A 16525-nucleotide genomic window follows, 5' to 3' on the forward strand; every position below is an offset into this window, starting at 1 on the left:
CTATAGTATTTAAAATAAATATTTCTTATTGGAAACAGACTTCATGATGATGGTATTTAAATTTAATAAGCTGACCTTCTATTTGAATACTGTACTACATTCATAAATCATGTTTAGGTCGCATTAGTTTAAGGTCACATGGATAGTGCTAAAGCCAAGGGGTGAAATAAATCCCAGCATGAATTGCTTCATTGTTGTCAAATACAAGAACTCAATTGATTCTTGTCAAATGCAAGAACTCAATTGATTGTTGTCAAATACAAGAACTCAATTGATTGTTGTCAAATACAAGAACTCACTTGATTGTTGTCAGATGCAACAACTCAATTGATTGTTGTAAAATGCAACAACTCAATTAATTGTTGTCAAATGTAACAACTCAATTGATTGTTGTCAAATACAAGAACTCAATTGATTGTTGTCAAATGCAACAACTCAATTAATTGTTGTCAAATGCAACAACTCAATTAATTGTTGGCAAATGCAACAACTCAATTGATTGTTGTCAAATGCAAGAACTCAATTGATTGTTGTCAATTACAAAAACTCAATTGATTGTTGTCAAATGCAACAACTCAATTGATTGTTGTCAAATGCAACAACTCAATTGATTGTTGTCAAATGCAAGAACTCAATTGATTGTTGACAAATGCAATAACTCAATTCTCGAACAGAAGCGAACACCTGTTCAATTTACAAAGTTTTGATATGAAAACTAGTCTTGTCTTTGCCACAAAGAAGTTCCTTAACATTGAAAATAGAAACAAGTCTTTTTAAACAAATTTAGAAGGAAAATCAAGAAATAAAGATAAAAGAGCTAGTTGTACTAAAATTGCAAGCTGATATATTGAGATTGAAGCTCGATATTCAATTCTATAAAAAGGATTACCATCTTTCCTCTGCAGGTGTGTTTGCTTTATCTTTCAGTAACATAATAGATTATTATTTAAAGAAAAAAGCAGACACAACGAGATTGTATTTGTAGTGTTTAGACCTTTCTGAGTGCGAGTGCCTTTTCCCTCCCTTTCGCTGTTCCTGATGGGGTAGCATACTTAAAATCGTGACTTTTAAGATTTATTTTTTCTGGAAAAAGAGGGGGCGGCAAATGATGTCATTGCACAGGGCGGTAAGTTGCCTAGGGCCGGCCCTGGAAAAACTATAGAAAAGTATTTCTCGCTCTCTATTCCCGTACTCTAAAACGATCAATGTTACAACCGAAACTGGTTGAATTCTGTCACTTCTGATTTGAATGGAAGGTGGTACCTATACTTGAATCGAGTTTTAAAAAAATCGCTTCTTCCTATCTCTCAACCATTTTTGCTGTATATAGATCAATATTGAAACTGACAATTGTAGTGGACCTCGGTTCTCAACTTCTGATTCTCTACACATCCTGGAAGAAAATTAATGGTTCTGTCTCCTCCAACGCCGAACACACAGACATAAGCGTAAATATGTAAATGAGTTTTTGGTCAGATAAATTTCATAAAAATCTAATTAAGACTTACTTTGCCCAGATAAGCTGGCAGACTCAGGTAGTTGATAAAATTTTGAAAAAATGGAAATGAAATCTTTGAGTTTAACGTCCCACGATTATGTCCCATAGCGTAAGAGAGACGATGATTAAAGCAAGTGAATGATGTTGGAAGAATTGTTGGAATGAAAAAGTGGGAGGAAAATGGAGTACCCCGAGAAAACCCCAGGGACACGATGTTGTCCACCACAAACGTACTTGTTCGGTGATCGAACCAGGGACCTCACGCACAAGAGATAAGCATTCCGTGCCCTTGAACAGTTTCAATTCTTGAATTATACAGGATGTTTCAAAACAACACTGACAACGTTTGGGAGGTGATTCCTGACACCAAGATAAGAGAAAAAGTATAGACCAACCTGGGTTCTCAAATGCTTGCTTTCGGAGTTATAGGCTGCCGAAAATGTGAAAAAATGAATTTTAAAGGTCTATCGTTGCATATCGTTACTATGGGACCTACCGTAGTCGTAGGTGGTTAGTGAGTACTTCAAATTACATGCCCGTAACCAAACTACCTCTATAAAAATTGTTGTGAAAATACTGTAGGATTCTGAAAGATGCATTTTAGGATAAGGCAGATATTAGTTCCTAAGTGAAGGCTTGATCCGACTACGGTAGAACCTATAGTTTAGGAGCTATGGACCTTTAAAGTTCTCTTTTTTTTCCATATTTTCGGCAGCCTATAACTTCAAAAGGAAGCATTTGCGTACCCAGGTTGGTCTATACTTGTCTTCTCTTAGTGTCAGGAATCACCTCCCAAAACGTTGTCGGTGTTGTTTTGAAACACAACACCCTGTGACTGACAAATTTTGAAACTGTTTCCCGTCATTATTTTATTACATTCCAGTATAAAATGTGTAAAGCAGTGGTGGTACTCAACCGATGTGTCGCGACATACTGATGTGTCAGGCAGTTCCCTAAGGTGTGTCGCGAAATTTTAGAATTTGAAAAAAAAATCATGAAGAATTTAATAATAATTAGTTAAAATCAAGACATATTGTAATTACCAGTCAACACCTCCAGCGGTACCAATAATGGTCAGTGCTAAATTGAGTCATAAAAACTAATTCGTTTCACTATTATAATAGGTATTATTATTATTATTATTATTATTATTATTATTATTATTATTATTATTATTATTATTATTATTATTATTATTATTATTATTATTTGTAATAAAAATATCAAACAAATGTGTCACGATGTCCTAGACGTTCATAAAGTGTGTCTCAGTTAAAAGAAAGGTTGAGAACCAAAGCAAGTATTATAAATCTGCCGATTTTCTTGATTAAAAGAAAAAAGGTATAAAAAGACTGTGCTGACATCTATATTATCAAATACTAACATATTAGTCTTAACAAAGTATCCTTTTAGGCGTAATTGTAGAGACAAATAAAAATTGCAGCACCGTTGCACTTGCATTTCTGAGTCCACCTTACTGGGAGATATGGTCGTGCTTGGAACTAACGCATGAAATCTGTGTATTAGTGAAACCGGAGCAGGTAGTCAGGTGGGACTCATGACATTTTTGTATTCGCAATCACATCCTACTGAGACGGTGTACACCTGCTCAGCTCTTTTTTTTTTTCTCCTTCTTATGCAGTTGGAGCATGTTATGAATTTCTTAGCAAACGTGTTCGTTTCTCGTTAGCTCTCATTTCGATTCGTACGGCTACAGTGCAAGAATTTTTTTTCATTTATTTGTTTTATTTGCAGGTAGATTCAAATATATCCTTCTTCATCGTGATTTACTAACGCATTGGTAGCTACGACCAGGGGTACACTCATGCAGTCATGCTGGCATTCACTGGGTCCGTGCCCCCCCCCCCCTTAAAAAACTTGGTAGGTTGACATACATTAGGGTTGCCAACTCTGGAAAATAAAAAACCAACACCCTCTCAAAATTCACTATGATATAGATCTAAGCGTGAAGTATCTCTATTCGGACTCATCCATGGGGAGGAAATGTACTATCGTGAACAAAAGAGAATTAGCAGCTGTATTCTGCATATCCTTAGTACATTAACTGATAAGCTTAATCGATACATTGTACCATAAATGACAAACTGAAATCGGCATTGATCATTTTATTGTATTTATTAGTAACTGTCACTCGTTTAAAATTATCGCAACAGATGAACAAAAGTATATTGATCTTTACGTGACAATTTTGGATTTGGAAAATGAAATTTATTCTTTAAACTTATGCTTCAACTACAAGCAATTGCTTTAAGAAGTTCTTTTTCACTCTCAATAAATGTATAAAATTCCTTAGAAGTAAATTTCAAATCTTTGCTGACATAGTTCCTGTCATTTCTTTAAAATTATCTAAACAGATGAACAAAATATATTAATCGTTGATAGATGGTGAAAGGTGACAGTTTTGGATTTACAGAATGAAGTAATTGTAAAATACTTCCATCTATATTTTTGTTAGGAGAGGTCTAAGCTTTGGGGAGGAGGCTCTAATACTACAAGTCACTACGTCTATGTAGTATTAAACGGGTATTATTCTGCACCGGGAAAGACGATAAGTAATTGTAAAATACTTCCATCTATATTTTTGTTAGGAGAGGTCTAAGCTTTGAGGAAGGGGCTCTAATACTACAAGCCACTACGTCTATGTAGTATTGAACGGGTATTATTCTGCACCGGGAAAGACAATAAGTAATTGTAAAATACTTCCATCTATATTTTTGTTAGGAGAGGTCTAAGCTTTGGGGAGGAGGATCTAATACTACAAGTCACTACGTCTATGTAGTATTAAACGGGTATTATTCTGCACCGGGAAAGACGATAAGTAATTGTAAAATACTTCCATCTATATTTTTGTTAGGAGAGGTCTAAGCTTTGGGGAGGAGGATCTAATACTACAAGTCACTACGTCTATGTAGTATTAAACGGGTATTATTCTGCAGCCGAAAAGACGATAAGTAATTGTAAAATACTTTCACCTATATTTTTGTTAGGAGAGGTCTAAGCTTTGGGGAGGAGGCTCTAATACTACAAGTCACTATGTCTATGTAGTATTGAACGGGTATTATTCTGCACCGGGAAAGACAATAAGTAATTGTAAAATACTTCCATCTATATTTTTGTTAGGAGAGGTCTAAGCTTTGAGGAAGGGGCTCTAATACTACAAGTCACTACGTCTATGTAGTATTAAACGGGTATTATTCTGCACCGGGAAAGACGATAAGTAATTGTAAAATACTTCCATCTATATTTTTGTTAGGAGAGGTCTAAGCTTTGAGGAAGGGGCTCTAATACTACAAGCCACTACGTCTATGTAGTATTGAACGGGTATTATTCTGCACCGGGAAAGACGATAAGTAATTGTAAAATACTTCCATCTATATTTTTGTTAGGAGAGGTCTAAGCTTTGGGGAGGAGGATCTAATACTACAAGTCACTACGTCTATGTAGTATTAAACGGGTATTATTCTGCACCGGGAAAGACGATAAGTAATTGTAAAATACTTCCATCTATATTTTTGTTAGGAGAGGTCTAAGCTTTGGGGAGGAGGATCTAATACTACAAGTCACTACGTCTATGTAGTATTAAACGGGTATTATTCTGCAGCCGAAAAGACGATAAGTAATTGTAAAATACTTTCACCTATATTTTTGTTAGGAGAGGTCTAAGCTTTGGGGAGGAGGCTCTAATACTACAAGTCACTATGTCTATGTAGTATTGAACGGATATTATTCTGCAGCCGAAAAGACGATAAGTAATTGTAAAATACTTCCATCTATATTTTTGTTAGGAGAGGTCTAAGCTTTGGGGAGGAGGATCTAATACTACAAGTCACTACGTCTATGTAGTATTAAACGGGTATTATTCTGCACCGGGAAAGACGATAAGTAATTGTAAAATACTTCCATCTATATTTTTGTTAGGAGAGGTCTAAGCTTTGGGGAGGAGGATCTAATACTACAAGTCACTACGTCTATGTAGTATTAAACGGGTATTATTCTGCAGCCGAAAAGACGATAAGTAATTGTAAAATACTTTCACCTATATTTTTGTTAGGAGAGGTCTAAGCTTTGGGGAGGAGGCTCTAATACTACAAGTCACTATGTCTATGTAGTATTGAACGGATATTATTCTGCAGCCGAAAAGACGATAAGTAATTGTAAAATACTTCCATCTATATTTTTGTTAGGAGAGGTCTAAGCTTTGGGGAGGAGGCTCTAATACTACAAGTCACTATGTCTATGTAGTATTAAACGGGTATTATTCTGCTCCCGAAAAGACGATAAGTAATTGAAAAATACTTTCAGCTATATTTTCGGAAATAAAAAGTTTAGAATGCTCCAATAGCATTGCCAAAACGAATTTAAAAAGATTTTTTTTCTTATTAACTTCTACAGGCTTTATGCTAATTGTTCTATGCCCTTTATTATTATACTCATTAAACAATCCTTGTAATATATCTATCCATTTATAATTTCCTTGAATACTAAATTTTTTTCCACATATTTTGTGTAAGAGTTCTGTTAAAACGTTCTACAATATGTTTTTTTTTACAAGGACACACGCTCAAAATGGAGGGCTCAAAATTGAAAAAATCGAAAATTATCTCTCCATGACTTACGGTTCCCGAAATCTTCTTCGATCTCCCGAAATCCGAACTTTTTTGGCCAATACCTGGGGAACGGTGGCCACCGGTTACTATTTGATAACGAAATGTTCACCATCCTCTTAGGTATTGATCAACACCAATATCATCTGTCTATAATTTACGGATCCCGAGATATGGCTCCTTAAATCTCCCGAGATCGGCCGTTTTTTGGCCAATATTTCGGGAACGGTAAGAGTGACGAAAAAATCCAGTTTTTGATGCTCTATCGATTGGAGGACTCGAAATTATCGCAAATAACACACACACAGACAGACATAGAGAATTCAGTAAAGAAATCTCTAAGTTCGTTGAAAATGATAGAACTCGAATGTTTTTATAAGAGAAAGAATACAGGTGGAATGTAAAATCAAATTTTCGTGCTACACCAATCATTTGTATGTTAAAAAATTATAGTTTTATTGAGAAAGTATACAAACGTATGTTGAATTAGGAGTTTTGGGGGGGTCCGGACCCGATGGACTTCCCTCCCGTGGGTACGCCCCTGGCAGTAGTTAAGAATTACGTATCGTCTTTACGAGAACAGAATGATACTGGTTCAATACTCCAGCTGTAGTATTGGACCCCTATCAACAAAAAATTCTGACTGCGTGCCTGGCTACGACTGGATGTTATTTCCCGAATCTTTGATTATGTAATACTGTTACATCTTTCTCCACATTAGCCTTTCCAGCTGGTCTATAGCGTAGCGCATGTGGTTTTAGTGTATATGGTACCGGGTTCGATTCTCCGTGGGACAAAGCATTGAACATATTACGGTTCGGTCCTCATCTTACATAGATTCGGTGCTAGAAAAGCAACACGAAACTCCAAATTCAAATCAAACTAAATTTGCTACAATGTTGAAACAGCAATTTAAAAATTATGGCCGTATTCACTCAGGAACAATGTTTCTTCCAGACATGTTTTTGGGGGACACAGTCCCAACACCCCGGAGCTCTGAGAGTGCCTGTCCGGAGAAGACCAAAATAATACGTCTATAATATAATAATAAATAGAATAGTACCGTCTGAAAATAATATCTCCGAATACCAATTGTACCCCCTTCTCCGGTACATTTTTTTCTGAAAGAAACGGTTCTCAGGAAGACATTCATGGTTGCAATTTCTCGAAAGTTTTTTTTTTTTTTTTTTTTTTAAGTTTTCACTGGATGAAATGGTATTTAAAATATTTTCAATTCTCTCCATTTTCCCCTCTCTTTTGCATAGACAATTATGCTGACTCGTCCCTGTAATGATTTTTTTTGTATTGTCCATTTTATTACATTGTAAAGGTCTATGGAAGTTTTTACCACAATTATGTAAGTCACCGTTAGAAGTTTGTGTGTCACTGTTAGTCATTAAAAGAAGATGAACAACAATAAAATATAAAAATATGATAAGTACAAACTCACATTCAACAGTGTATCTTTTTATGTGTATAGTATATAAATAAATTAGCACATACCCTCGCGTGTTTAATGCGGAGATATTTCTCACCTTCAACTAACTAACTAACTAACTAACCCTATGGCCTATGGAACCGGGGTCCAATGCCACGTTCACAAAAGCTCTCCATTGATTTCTGTCCTTAGCCAACTGGATCCAGTTTCTACTTTGTATTCTTATTTCTGCGAAATCCATCTTAATATTGTTCTCCCATCTGCATCTAGGTCTTCCTAATGATCATTTTCGGATTGGATTTTCAGTTAAAACTTTGAAAGCGTTTCTACTTTCTTCCATTTTGGTTACATGACCTGCCCATCTGAGCATCCTACACTTGATGACCCTAACAATGTTTGGTAAATGGTATAACTTATGTAGTTCCTCGATATGAAGTTTCCACCAGTCCCTATTCTCGTTTCTCTTGGGTTCGAATATTCGTCTCAGGATCTTGTTCTCAAATACTTTCAGTCTTTGTTCTTCCCAAAAAGTAAGTAGACATCTTTCGCAACCACCCAGAACAACAGGCATGATTATCGTTTTATATAATTGAAGTTTCAAATTATTCGACAGAATTCGAGGGGGGGGGAGAATTTGAACTGAATAATATCAGTTCCCTACTTTTGGATATGATTTTTGTTTGTTAATATTCATCCTAGATATTTGAAAGTGTCTACTTTGTCGAAAGCATTATTTGAAATTTTGACGTATCTATAATTTATAGTATTACAACCTCGACGAACTTCCATGTACTTAGTTTTCTCTGCATTTACTTCCAGACCCATGTCCCTCCAAGCATTAATAAAACCTTTGCATTTCTTTCTATTGTTATCCTATCATGCCCATTAAATTTACATCAGCATACGCCATAACCTCCTGAATACCATTCAGTTCTAGACCTGCTTGCTATCTTTGAGTTTTCTTATAGCGTACTCCAGAACAAAGTTGAATAATAACGGCAACAACACATCTCCTTGTTTCAGGCCATTCTCGATGTGAAACTTCGTGAACAAACATTTTCCTACTCGGACTTCACTTTACACTGAGAAAAAAATGTTCGTGGCGTACGTAAAAACGTGACGTAGGTTACGTGTGTAAATCCTGTATTTTTGGACTTAACGTACTGCAAACATATAGGTGAAGAAGTTTATTTTATACGTACTTTTCGTATAAGTGTTCCGAATAAACGTACTTTCCGTATAAGTGTTCCGAATAAACGTACTTTCCGTATAAGTGTTCCGAATAAACGTACTTTCCGTATAAGTGTTCCGAATAAACGTACTTTCCGTATAAGTGTTCCGAATAAACGTACTTTCCGTATAAGTGTTCCGAATAAACGTACTTTCCGTATAAGTGTTCCGAATAAACGTACTTTCCGTATAAGTGTTCCGAATAAACGTACTTTCCGTATAAGTGTTCCGAATAAACGTACTTTCCGTATAAGTGTTCCGAATAAACGTACTTTCCGCACGAAAGAAAAACCTTTATATAGGCGGTCAGGAATTTACATATAGATGTCGTATATAACATATAGCTGACGAAGGTAACATACATATGTGTATGTAATATAAGGAAGACTGTTAGATATCACACATTATGCAGTGGCATGATGTAACATCTAAAAAGCGGGAAACTGCAGTACGTGTGTAGCATATGGATAACATAAGCTCCATATACAGATTTCCGTATTAAACATAAGGATTCCGCATATTTATACAATATAAAGCCGTCCGGATAACGAATTTTTCTTAGTGCGGTGATGATGAGATGAATAATAATGGTGGAATGGTGAAAGTAAAAGGAAACGGGAGAAAATCTACCCACACGTTTTCCCACCACAGAACCCACTTGGCGGGAGCTGGGATCGAACCAAGGACCCAGACGCTAGAAGTGAGTGCTCTACAATATATATTTACAGATACCATCCTAGCTGTGAATTAACCAACATTTTTAGTCTTACAAATAAAAAAAAAAAAAACTTGGAAAACAACATCTGAGAATTAACGCCATTCTGCTTAGCGGAATAATAACGCCATTCATACCATTCTGTTTAGCGGAATGAGATTTAACAATTGGTAAATGTGTCGTCTTTGGGCTTTATTATACGCTGGTAGGCCTAATGCTATAGAATCAGTTATTTTTCCGTAGGTGCTTCATAAACGTATATAATCATTTACAAATGAAAGGGAAAACATTATAATTAGCGAAAGAAATCGAAGATCTCATTTCTTTAAAGTTGCATTTTCTAAGATATAATTCTTAATTGGAAAAATCGATTTTGTTTTTTCTTTATCAAATATTTGATCGCTCCTTACACGGAAATGAGCACACAGTATGTAGCCACAGAAGTCGTGAGGAGGAAGTGGTTTCAAAGGAAATGAATAGAATTTACTGTCAGGACTATGACAAGAATTTCCTCTGCAAAGCATTCCATTCCAGTAGAACAGCTGAAGTGAATAACATATACTAACAACACAGAATACACTGGCGTATAGATTGACACCCCTTTACTTGTTTGTATTTTTAAATTGTAAATATCGTATCTTGAAAGTATATCACATTTCAATGCAAAGGCTATAGGAGATCTGGATATACATTTCCTCTTCTTTACATTTAACAAATTCATTATTTCTTTTAGTTCGCCCAGCAACCATCTCAAATTCCAAACCTTAATTTTTATACAATTGTTCAAGGACTTCATTATAACACAATAATTCTGTAAATAGCGGGATCTATTGCAATAGCCTGACAGACATTTACTGCTTATTATTCTCATTGAACCCCTGTCTTTCTACAACCAGCATTACAAAACTCTCAGCCACAGTTGTATAATATTCCAGGATAATGTGATTCACACATACTGACAGATTTCCCCTTAAAAATTTAGGATCAATATTAACAGACCAAAATCATATCCACGAAGAAACTAAGTATCAACTAAAAACAAGGAATTCGTGTTATTATTCAGTTCAAAATCTTTTATCGTCCCGAATTCTTTTGTCGAGGAATTTGAAGCTTAAAATATATAAAACGATAATCATGCCTGTTGTTCTGTATGGTTGCGAAACATGGTCGCTTACTGAGGGAAGAACGTAGACTGAAAGTATTTGAGAACAAGACCATAAGACGAATATTCGGATCCAATAGGAATGAAAATGGGGAATAGCGGAAACTTCATAACGAGAAGCTACATAATTTATACCGTTTACCAAACATTGTTAGGGTCATCAAATCTAGGAGACCAGGTGGGCAGGTCATGTAGCGAGAATGGAAGATTGTAGGGACACTTTCAAAGTTTTAATTGGAAGCTCAATCGGAAAACGTCCATTAGGAAGACCTAGGCGCAGATGAGAGGACAATGTTAAGATGCATCTCACAGAAATAAGAATACAATGTAGAAACTGGATCCGTTGGCTAAGGCTAGAAGTCAATGAAGAGCCTTTGTGAACACGTCATTGAACCTTCGGATTTCATTAGCCACAGAGTCAGTTAGAATGATTATGAAAAAGTCGGTGGCATGATAATGTGGGAGGAAACGGGAGTAACCCGAGAAAACCGACGAACATTTTTATGTAGAACAGGGACAATGCCAGACAGGACAAAGGGGAAGCGTCCTCCCAGTGGCAGAGCCTGCTTTCCAAAAACTTCCCCTGCCCCTCTGCTTGCCCCAAAGAAATAGAACCTGGCGTCGCTACTGACATAGAATAATTATCCGAGGGCGACAGGTACCCGAGCGAATGTTTCAGAGTTGTGATTCTGATTTCAGTTATCTGGGGAGACACGAAGCCAAACGTCAAATCGTAGAGCTCGCTCTTGGTTTTGCAAAGGAAGGTTAAAGCACAGTGCAATCAAAGAATGAAATATGGTAATCAAATGAAGTTCAATTTACCTCTCCATGCCCAAATGGTTAAAGCCCCATGGTCCCGGGTTCAGTCGTAGTGGTGATATTTTTGTATATACAAGGCCGGGTAGTGGGTAACTTAAAGTTATTATGTTAGAAGATTTCTCCCCAAGAGAGGGACAACTTTCAACATACGAGGAATGAATTTAGAACTGTCAAAATACTGGTAATTCAGGTTGAACACGGTTGGAGATATACCCGAGGAAGAATTTTGTAAGCCTGGAGGGAAAATCTCCCCCCCTTCCTCCAGGGTCACCCATCAAAGCCATTACTGGTGGTTCAGCCTCCACGTTAAACTTTAGATTCAGTTTCCTGTAGCCTTAATGCTGTTAAGGGGCGCTAAATTCCGATTAATCAATTAATAATATGAAATTGCTAATTGGACGACTGATAGCTGGATGAGAAGTTGATTACTACGAGTTGATATGGGGCGGAACCTGTAACCCTTTGCACAAAACTCACTCTACCACTCTACCACTGAACCATTCTTGTTTTACTTATAATTGCAAAATACCCAGCAATCGTAAACTAGGCCTAGTGCTTTGTGCTGTTGTTTCAACTCCGGAAGTCCAGTGTTCGATGCTTGGAATAGAATTTAACGGCCTTTGCAGCTAGTGAAGCAAGTTCTTGTGTAGCGTCGGGAGGGAGAGGTGTTCACGTTTCGTTGTCAGAAATCTACACAAAGATCCAACCAAAAATATCCAGATATTGGGGAAATCAAACAAACTTTGGGGAAGGACACGCCCCCTCCCCACCCGGATCAGCTCTTGCGCTTTCATATGGTAGACTATATGGACCAGGCCCGTATCCCCAGGGTGTAGAGGGCCGGGGCCCTCTAAATATTTACTGGCCTCTCTAAAACTTTCAAAGTAGGCTTGCAAATGAACTATAATATGGTTGGTCGCTCCCCCCTTCCGCCCTCTACATTTTTGGGCTGGCTACGGGCCTGATATGGACTAACATATCTTAATGTTGGATCCAAATTATACGAGCTTCCAGTGGTATTGCGCACAGAAGACACATATCCTAGCGTATAGCCACGACAGAGCTCCGTCTCTGGTTTGAATCCGGTGATCGGTCATCGTGACAGGTTTTTTGACCTTTGTAATTCCTTCCAAACAAATGCAGAGATGGTATCTTTAAATCCCATTTTGTTTCACTTCCCATTCCATTGTTATTGAAGTTATTATTCTTTTTCAGTATGAATATAATATTTGCATATGTGTAAATTAAATAAATTAAAATAAATAAAAATAAAAGAGGTTTACCTTCCACATATCCATAAGCACCTTTTCTGAAGTACGACTGTACGCATCCCATGGCACCGGTAACGCTCTGGCATTCCAGAAGCGCCAATCACTTTAGAGAAACAACTTTTGTTTTTTACTTTTGTTTTTCTTTTCGGGTCCTTTGGCCTCAGATCCGTGACAACAAAGAAGAAAACAAAAGCGATTTGTCCACTAAGAACTCACTCCTGAAGACCTATTAACGAATTAATCACCACAGAAAATGCATCACAATATTAAGAAAACCCAGCTCCCAAGATTTTTCACTTTTTCTTTCTTTGTGTAACAGAACTGAAAATTATAAAATAACCACGTTTTGCAGCTCAATAGATGGACTTTCGATGCTCCAATTCAGACTAAACAGCGTTTGATTTACTTTCCGCTATTTTGAGCTGGCCTCGTGTATGCTACGTACAACGTGTGCAGTCTTTCCTTCCTGCTCTACCAGCAGCCGACGACGAGCGTTATACGAATGTGTGTTATGTGTCAGTGACTGACTGAGAGGGAAAACTCCAACATACACATATGATACAGGCAGTAGGAAGCCAAAGGCGGGAGGGGGAAAGAGGAGGCATAGATGGGGAACTTTGTACACTCAGAGTCAGGCATTTGTAGTTGCGATCCAATCGAGATTTTTTTTTTCTTTCTTTTTAAATACCAGATTGTCTCTGGCAGCACGTTTCAGGTTGTGATTTCCCCCTCAGTCACAGACTCTAGAGCGAAGAGGGGTCGATCGTAGTGACCCCTGCTTTCTTTTGGGGAGTAAACAAACCGACATAACCCAAAGGTCTTCAAAGATGAGGGGGAGAAAAGAATCGAAATATGTACAGACGTGGAGGAGGGGAGGAGATCAGAGAAGGAAGTTGTGTACTTTCCCTGGTAGCACTTCATAGAACAACGGTGCTAACTCTCTTATAATATCGCTGCAAGTCCAAGATTCTTCTCCAAGTGTAATTCGAGTACTGTGCCCTTCCATTAAAACCTATGACGGTTCATCACATCTATTCCCACGTTCGTTATTTATGGATTTCTTGACAGGAGTTCGTTACTTCTTAATTCCAGTAGTTCTCCGGTTGCGTCACGCTCACGAAGATGGTCAAAAACGAAAATTCTGTTTTCCACTAGAATTGAACCTGGATCTACGATACCAAAGTCATGCCCTAATAATTCGTCTACATCAGTGGTTCTCAACGTGGGTGTTAAGCCCCCCGAGGGGCGTTCTCACTTCCTAAGACGGCTTTAGCGGGTAGGCCGGGTAGGCACGTGCCTACCCAAAAATTTTGAAAAATATATAAATGCTAAAAGATTCAATAAAGAGTAAATATATTTTCCACTACTTATATTAATAGTACATAATTATTTAACAAATAGCATCAACCACTACTGTAAAAGTAATTTCCTACTGTCATTAATCAATCAAATGTGTATATATATCCATAAGCGAGGGAGCGGGACTACCCGAAATTAAAATCCTAAGGCCGCACCTGAAGGGGGCACTGGAACAAAAAGGGGCCATCATAGACTATTTTGAAGGTATTTGAGACTTCATGACCTGTTAGACTTTTTTCTTATTACTTGCTGAACCTTTGCTATTTACACAGCGCACAGTTCTAATATAAGCGTGAATCTTTTTCCCACTTCTCGCTATATCTGTGCAAGTCCCTTTACAATACAAGTAAAAAACAGGAAGACTCTCAAAGAGAGTGAATTGCTATAGACAGACATATAAATGTAGTATTTTAATATATAGAATGTTTGGGGTGAGTTTGTAGGAAACTTGGATAAGTGATAGATGATACCAAATGCAAATATTTTTTCTTATAATTCTATATCAGAGTACGTCTCATTGTGGGTCCACAAGCCTTCGAAGTTGCCAGCTTGCAATAGGTTTTGTCATTCAGATTAAAGCAAAGCGCCTGAAATGTCCATCAACCCACTATACGTAGCTCCTCTACAGGTTGCCTATCACAAGGGTATCAGCCTTAAGGTCCTAGTGGCATATTAAACTACGGTAATAGGGTAAGTTTTAGGGGGGAGAGGTCCGAACCTGGTGGACTCCGCACATAAGTGCGCCGCGGGATGGTGTTGTTTTCTCATTCTATTCATCATACGTGTTACAAATGCAAAAAAGAAAAGAAAAGAAAAGTAAAGAAAGAAAGAAAGAAAGAAAGAAAGAAAGAAAGAAAGAAAAGAAAAGAAATCTGATTTGACGCCCTACGATTATGCCCTGTAGGCTAAAGAAATCGCACGATTAGTGTTGCATACGAGACGAGATTTTGACCTGCCTCGTCTCGAAAAAGATGCCACAAAGTGCTGTCTATACATCCCGAGAATCTCGAAATGTATATATACAGGGTGGCTACAAAGTGCCGTTGCCCTGAAAATAAGTAACATAAACCAGTAAACGTACGTAAATGGCTACATGAAAAGACCTGAATGACATGAACAACAATGCTTTATTGAGATAGAAAACATGAGGTGTCCAAAGGGTCAGTCTGTCGACCATTATTCTCATGACAAAGGATAATATGCCGCCAGATTCTGTACGACATTTTGCGGAGTATTGCAGGTGTAACTTGAGTGAAAGCATGTTTCATAGCTTCTGTCTGTTCGTCAGTGGTATCATAACGGTTTTGTGCAATGATGCCCTCTTATGAACACCCATAGCATGTGGTGGTAGATCCGAACTACTTAGATCAATCCAACGCCCAGCAAAGACTTTCGTAAAATATTCGCGTACTGCGAGGGCATAATGAGTAGGTGCCCCATCATGCTGAAACCAACATGTCTCTTTGATTCCGTGACCCTCCAAGAGAGGAACAAACCAATTTTGCAACATGTCCACGTATCAAGGGGTAAAGGGACTTTGCGGATACCCTGTATGTTTGTATTGTAAGAAATATATTTTGTCTCGTGTCTCGTCAAGAAAATCCTGCATCGTCTCGTCTCGTGGAGAACACTACAGGTTATTAATGAATTTGGATGATTAAGAAAGAATTGGTGGAATGATACTGTGGAAGGTGAAGGGAGAATTCGAGAAAACTCACGAACACCATGCTGTCCACCACTCGAGCCAGGGACCCAGAGCACCAGAGGTGACCACTTGAACATTAAGATACTATGTTCCCTAAACATAAAAATATAATATTCAGGGACGTACGGAGGAGATGGGCTCTGCAGTTCGGACCCCCCAAATCCGGCTTTTTCTGTAAATTTTGGCGGAAAATTGGTGAGTACAGACACAACACACGTTTAAACTCGACTTTTAATTCCTTAATTACGATCTAAAGTTTCAACGAGAGAAACAATCAAACCAACAAACAACAACGGTAGAACAGTTGGACTTCGATAACTCGAACCTTGATAACTCCAATTCCTTGATAACTCGGATCTTTTTACATTCTCTTGAACTCTTCATAACGTTCAATGTTAAAATAGCCGAATAAATCTCTAAGCCGAATGTTTAAAAATTACAACCTCGATAAGTCGAATTTTAAGGGTTTCATAAGCGTATTTAGAAACCTCGGTAACTCGAACTTTCGTAACTGTGTACGAGTCGAAGTTTACTTCTATAAGTCGAATTTCTCTTTTTGTGACCTTGACAACTCGAAGCTATAGCTCTGTGGTTTTACGTAATTGTCATTGTTGCTAGTCCTGGCATTGTTGCTAATATATACTGTAATTCTGTTTTACTTACGTCTAGTATTTTATATTTTCTAGCTATCTTATTTAATTTA

General features: G+C 37.5%; 1 protein-coding gene across 2 annotated transcripts in view; it reads right to left on the minus strand.

Moving 5' to 3' along the window:
* Window positions 1–16525, minus strand: part of LOC145663873 (uncharacterized) — a 141119-nt gene that overhangs the window by 77196 nt on the left and 47398 nt on the right. Inside the window, exon 1 of one of the 2 annotated variants that reach the window (XM_081730009.1) lies at window positions 12771–13353. The exons of the other annotated variant lie outside the window; for it this stretch is intronic. Within the exon in view, the coding sequence (XP_081586135.1) occupies window positions 12771–12822 (52 nt within the window). The 5' untranslated portion in view covers window positions 12823–13353. Of the gene's footprint in view, window positions 1–12770; window positions 13354–16525 lie in introns of those variants that run through there. 2 annotated transcript variants of the gene reach the window in all.

This window comes from Thermobia domestica, chromosome 11 (assembly GCF_964235325.1).
Source record: "Thermobia domestica chromosome 11, izTheDome1.hap1.1, whole genome shotgun sequence".
Classification (NCBI taxonomy): Eukaryota; Metazoa; Arthropoda; class Insecta; order Zygentoma; family Lepismatidae; genus Thermobia; species Thermobia domestica.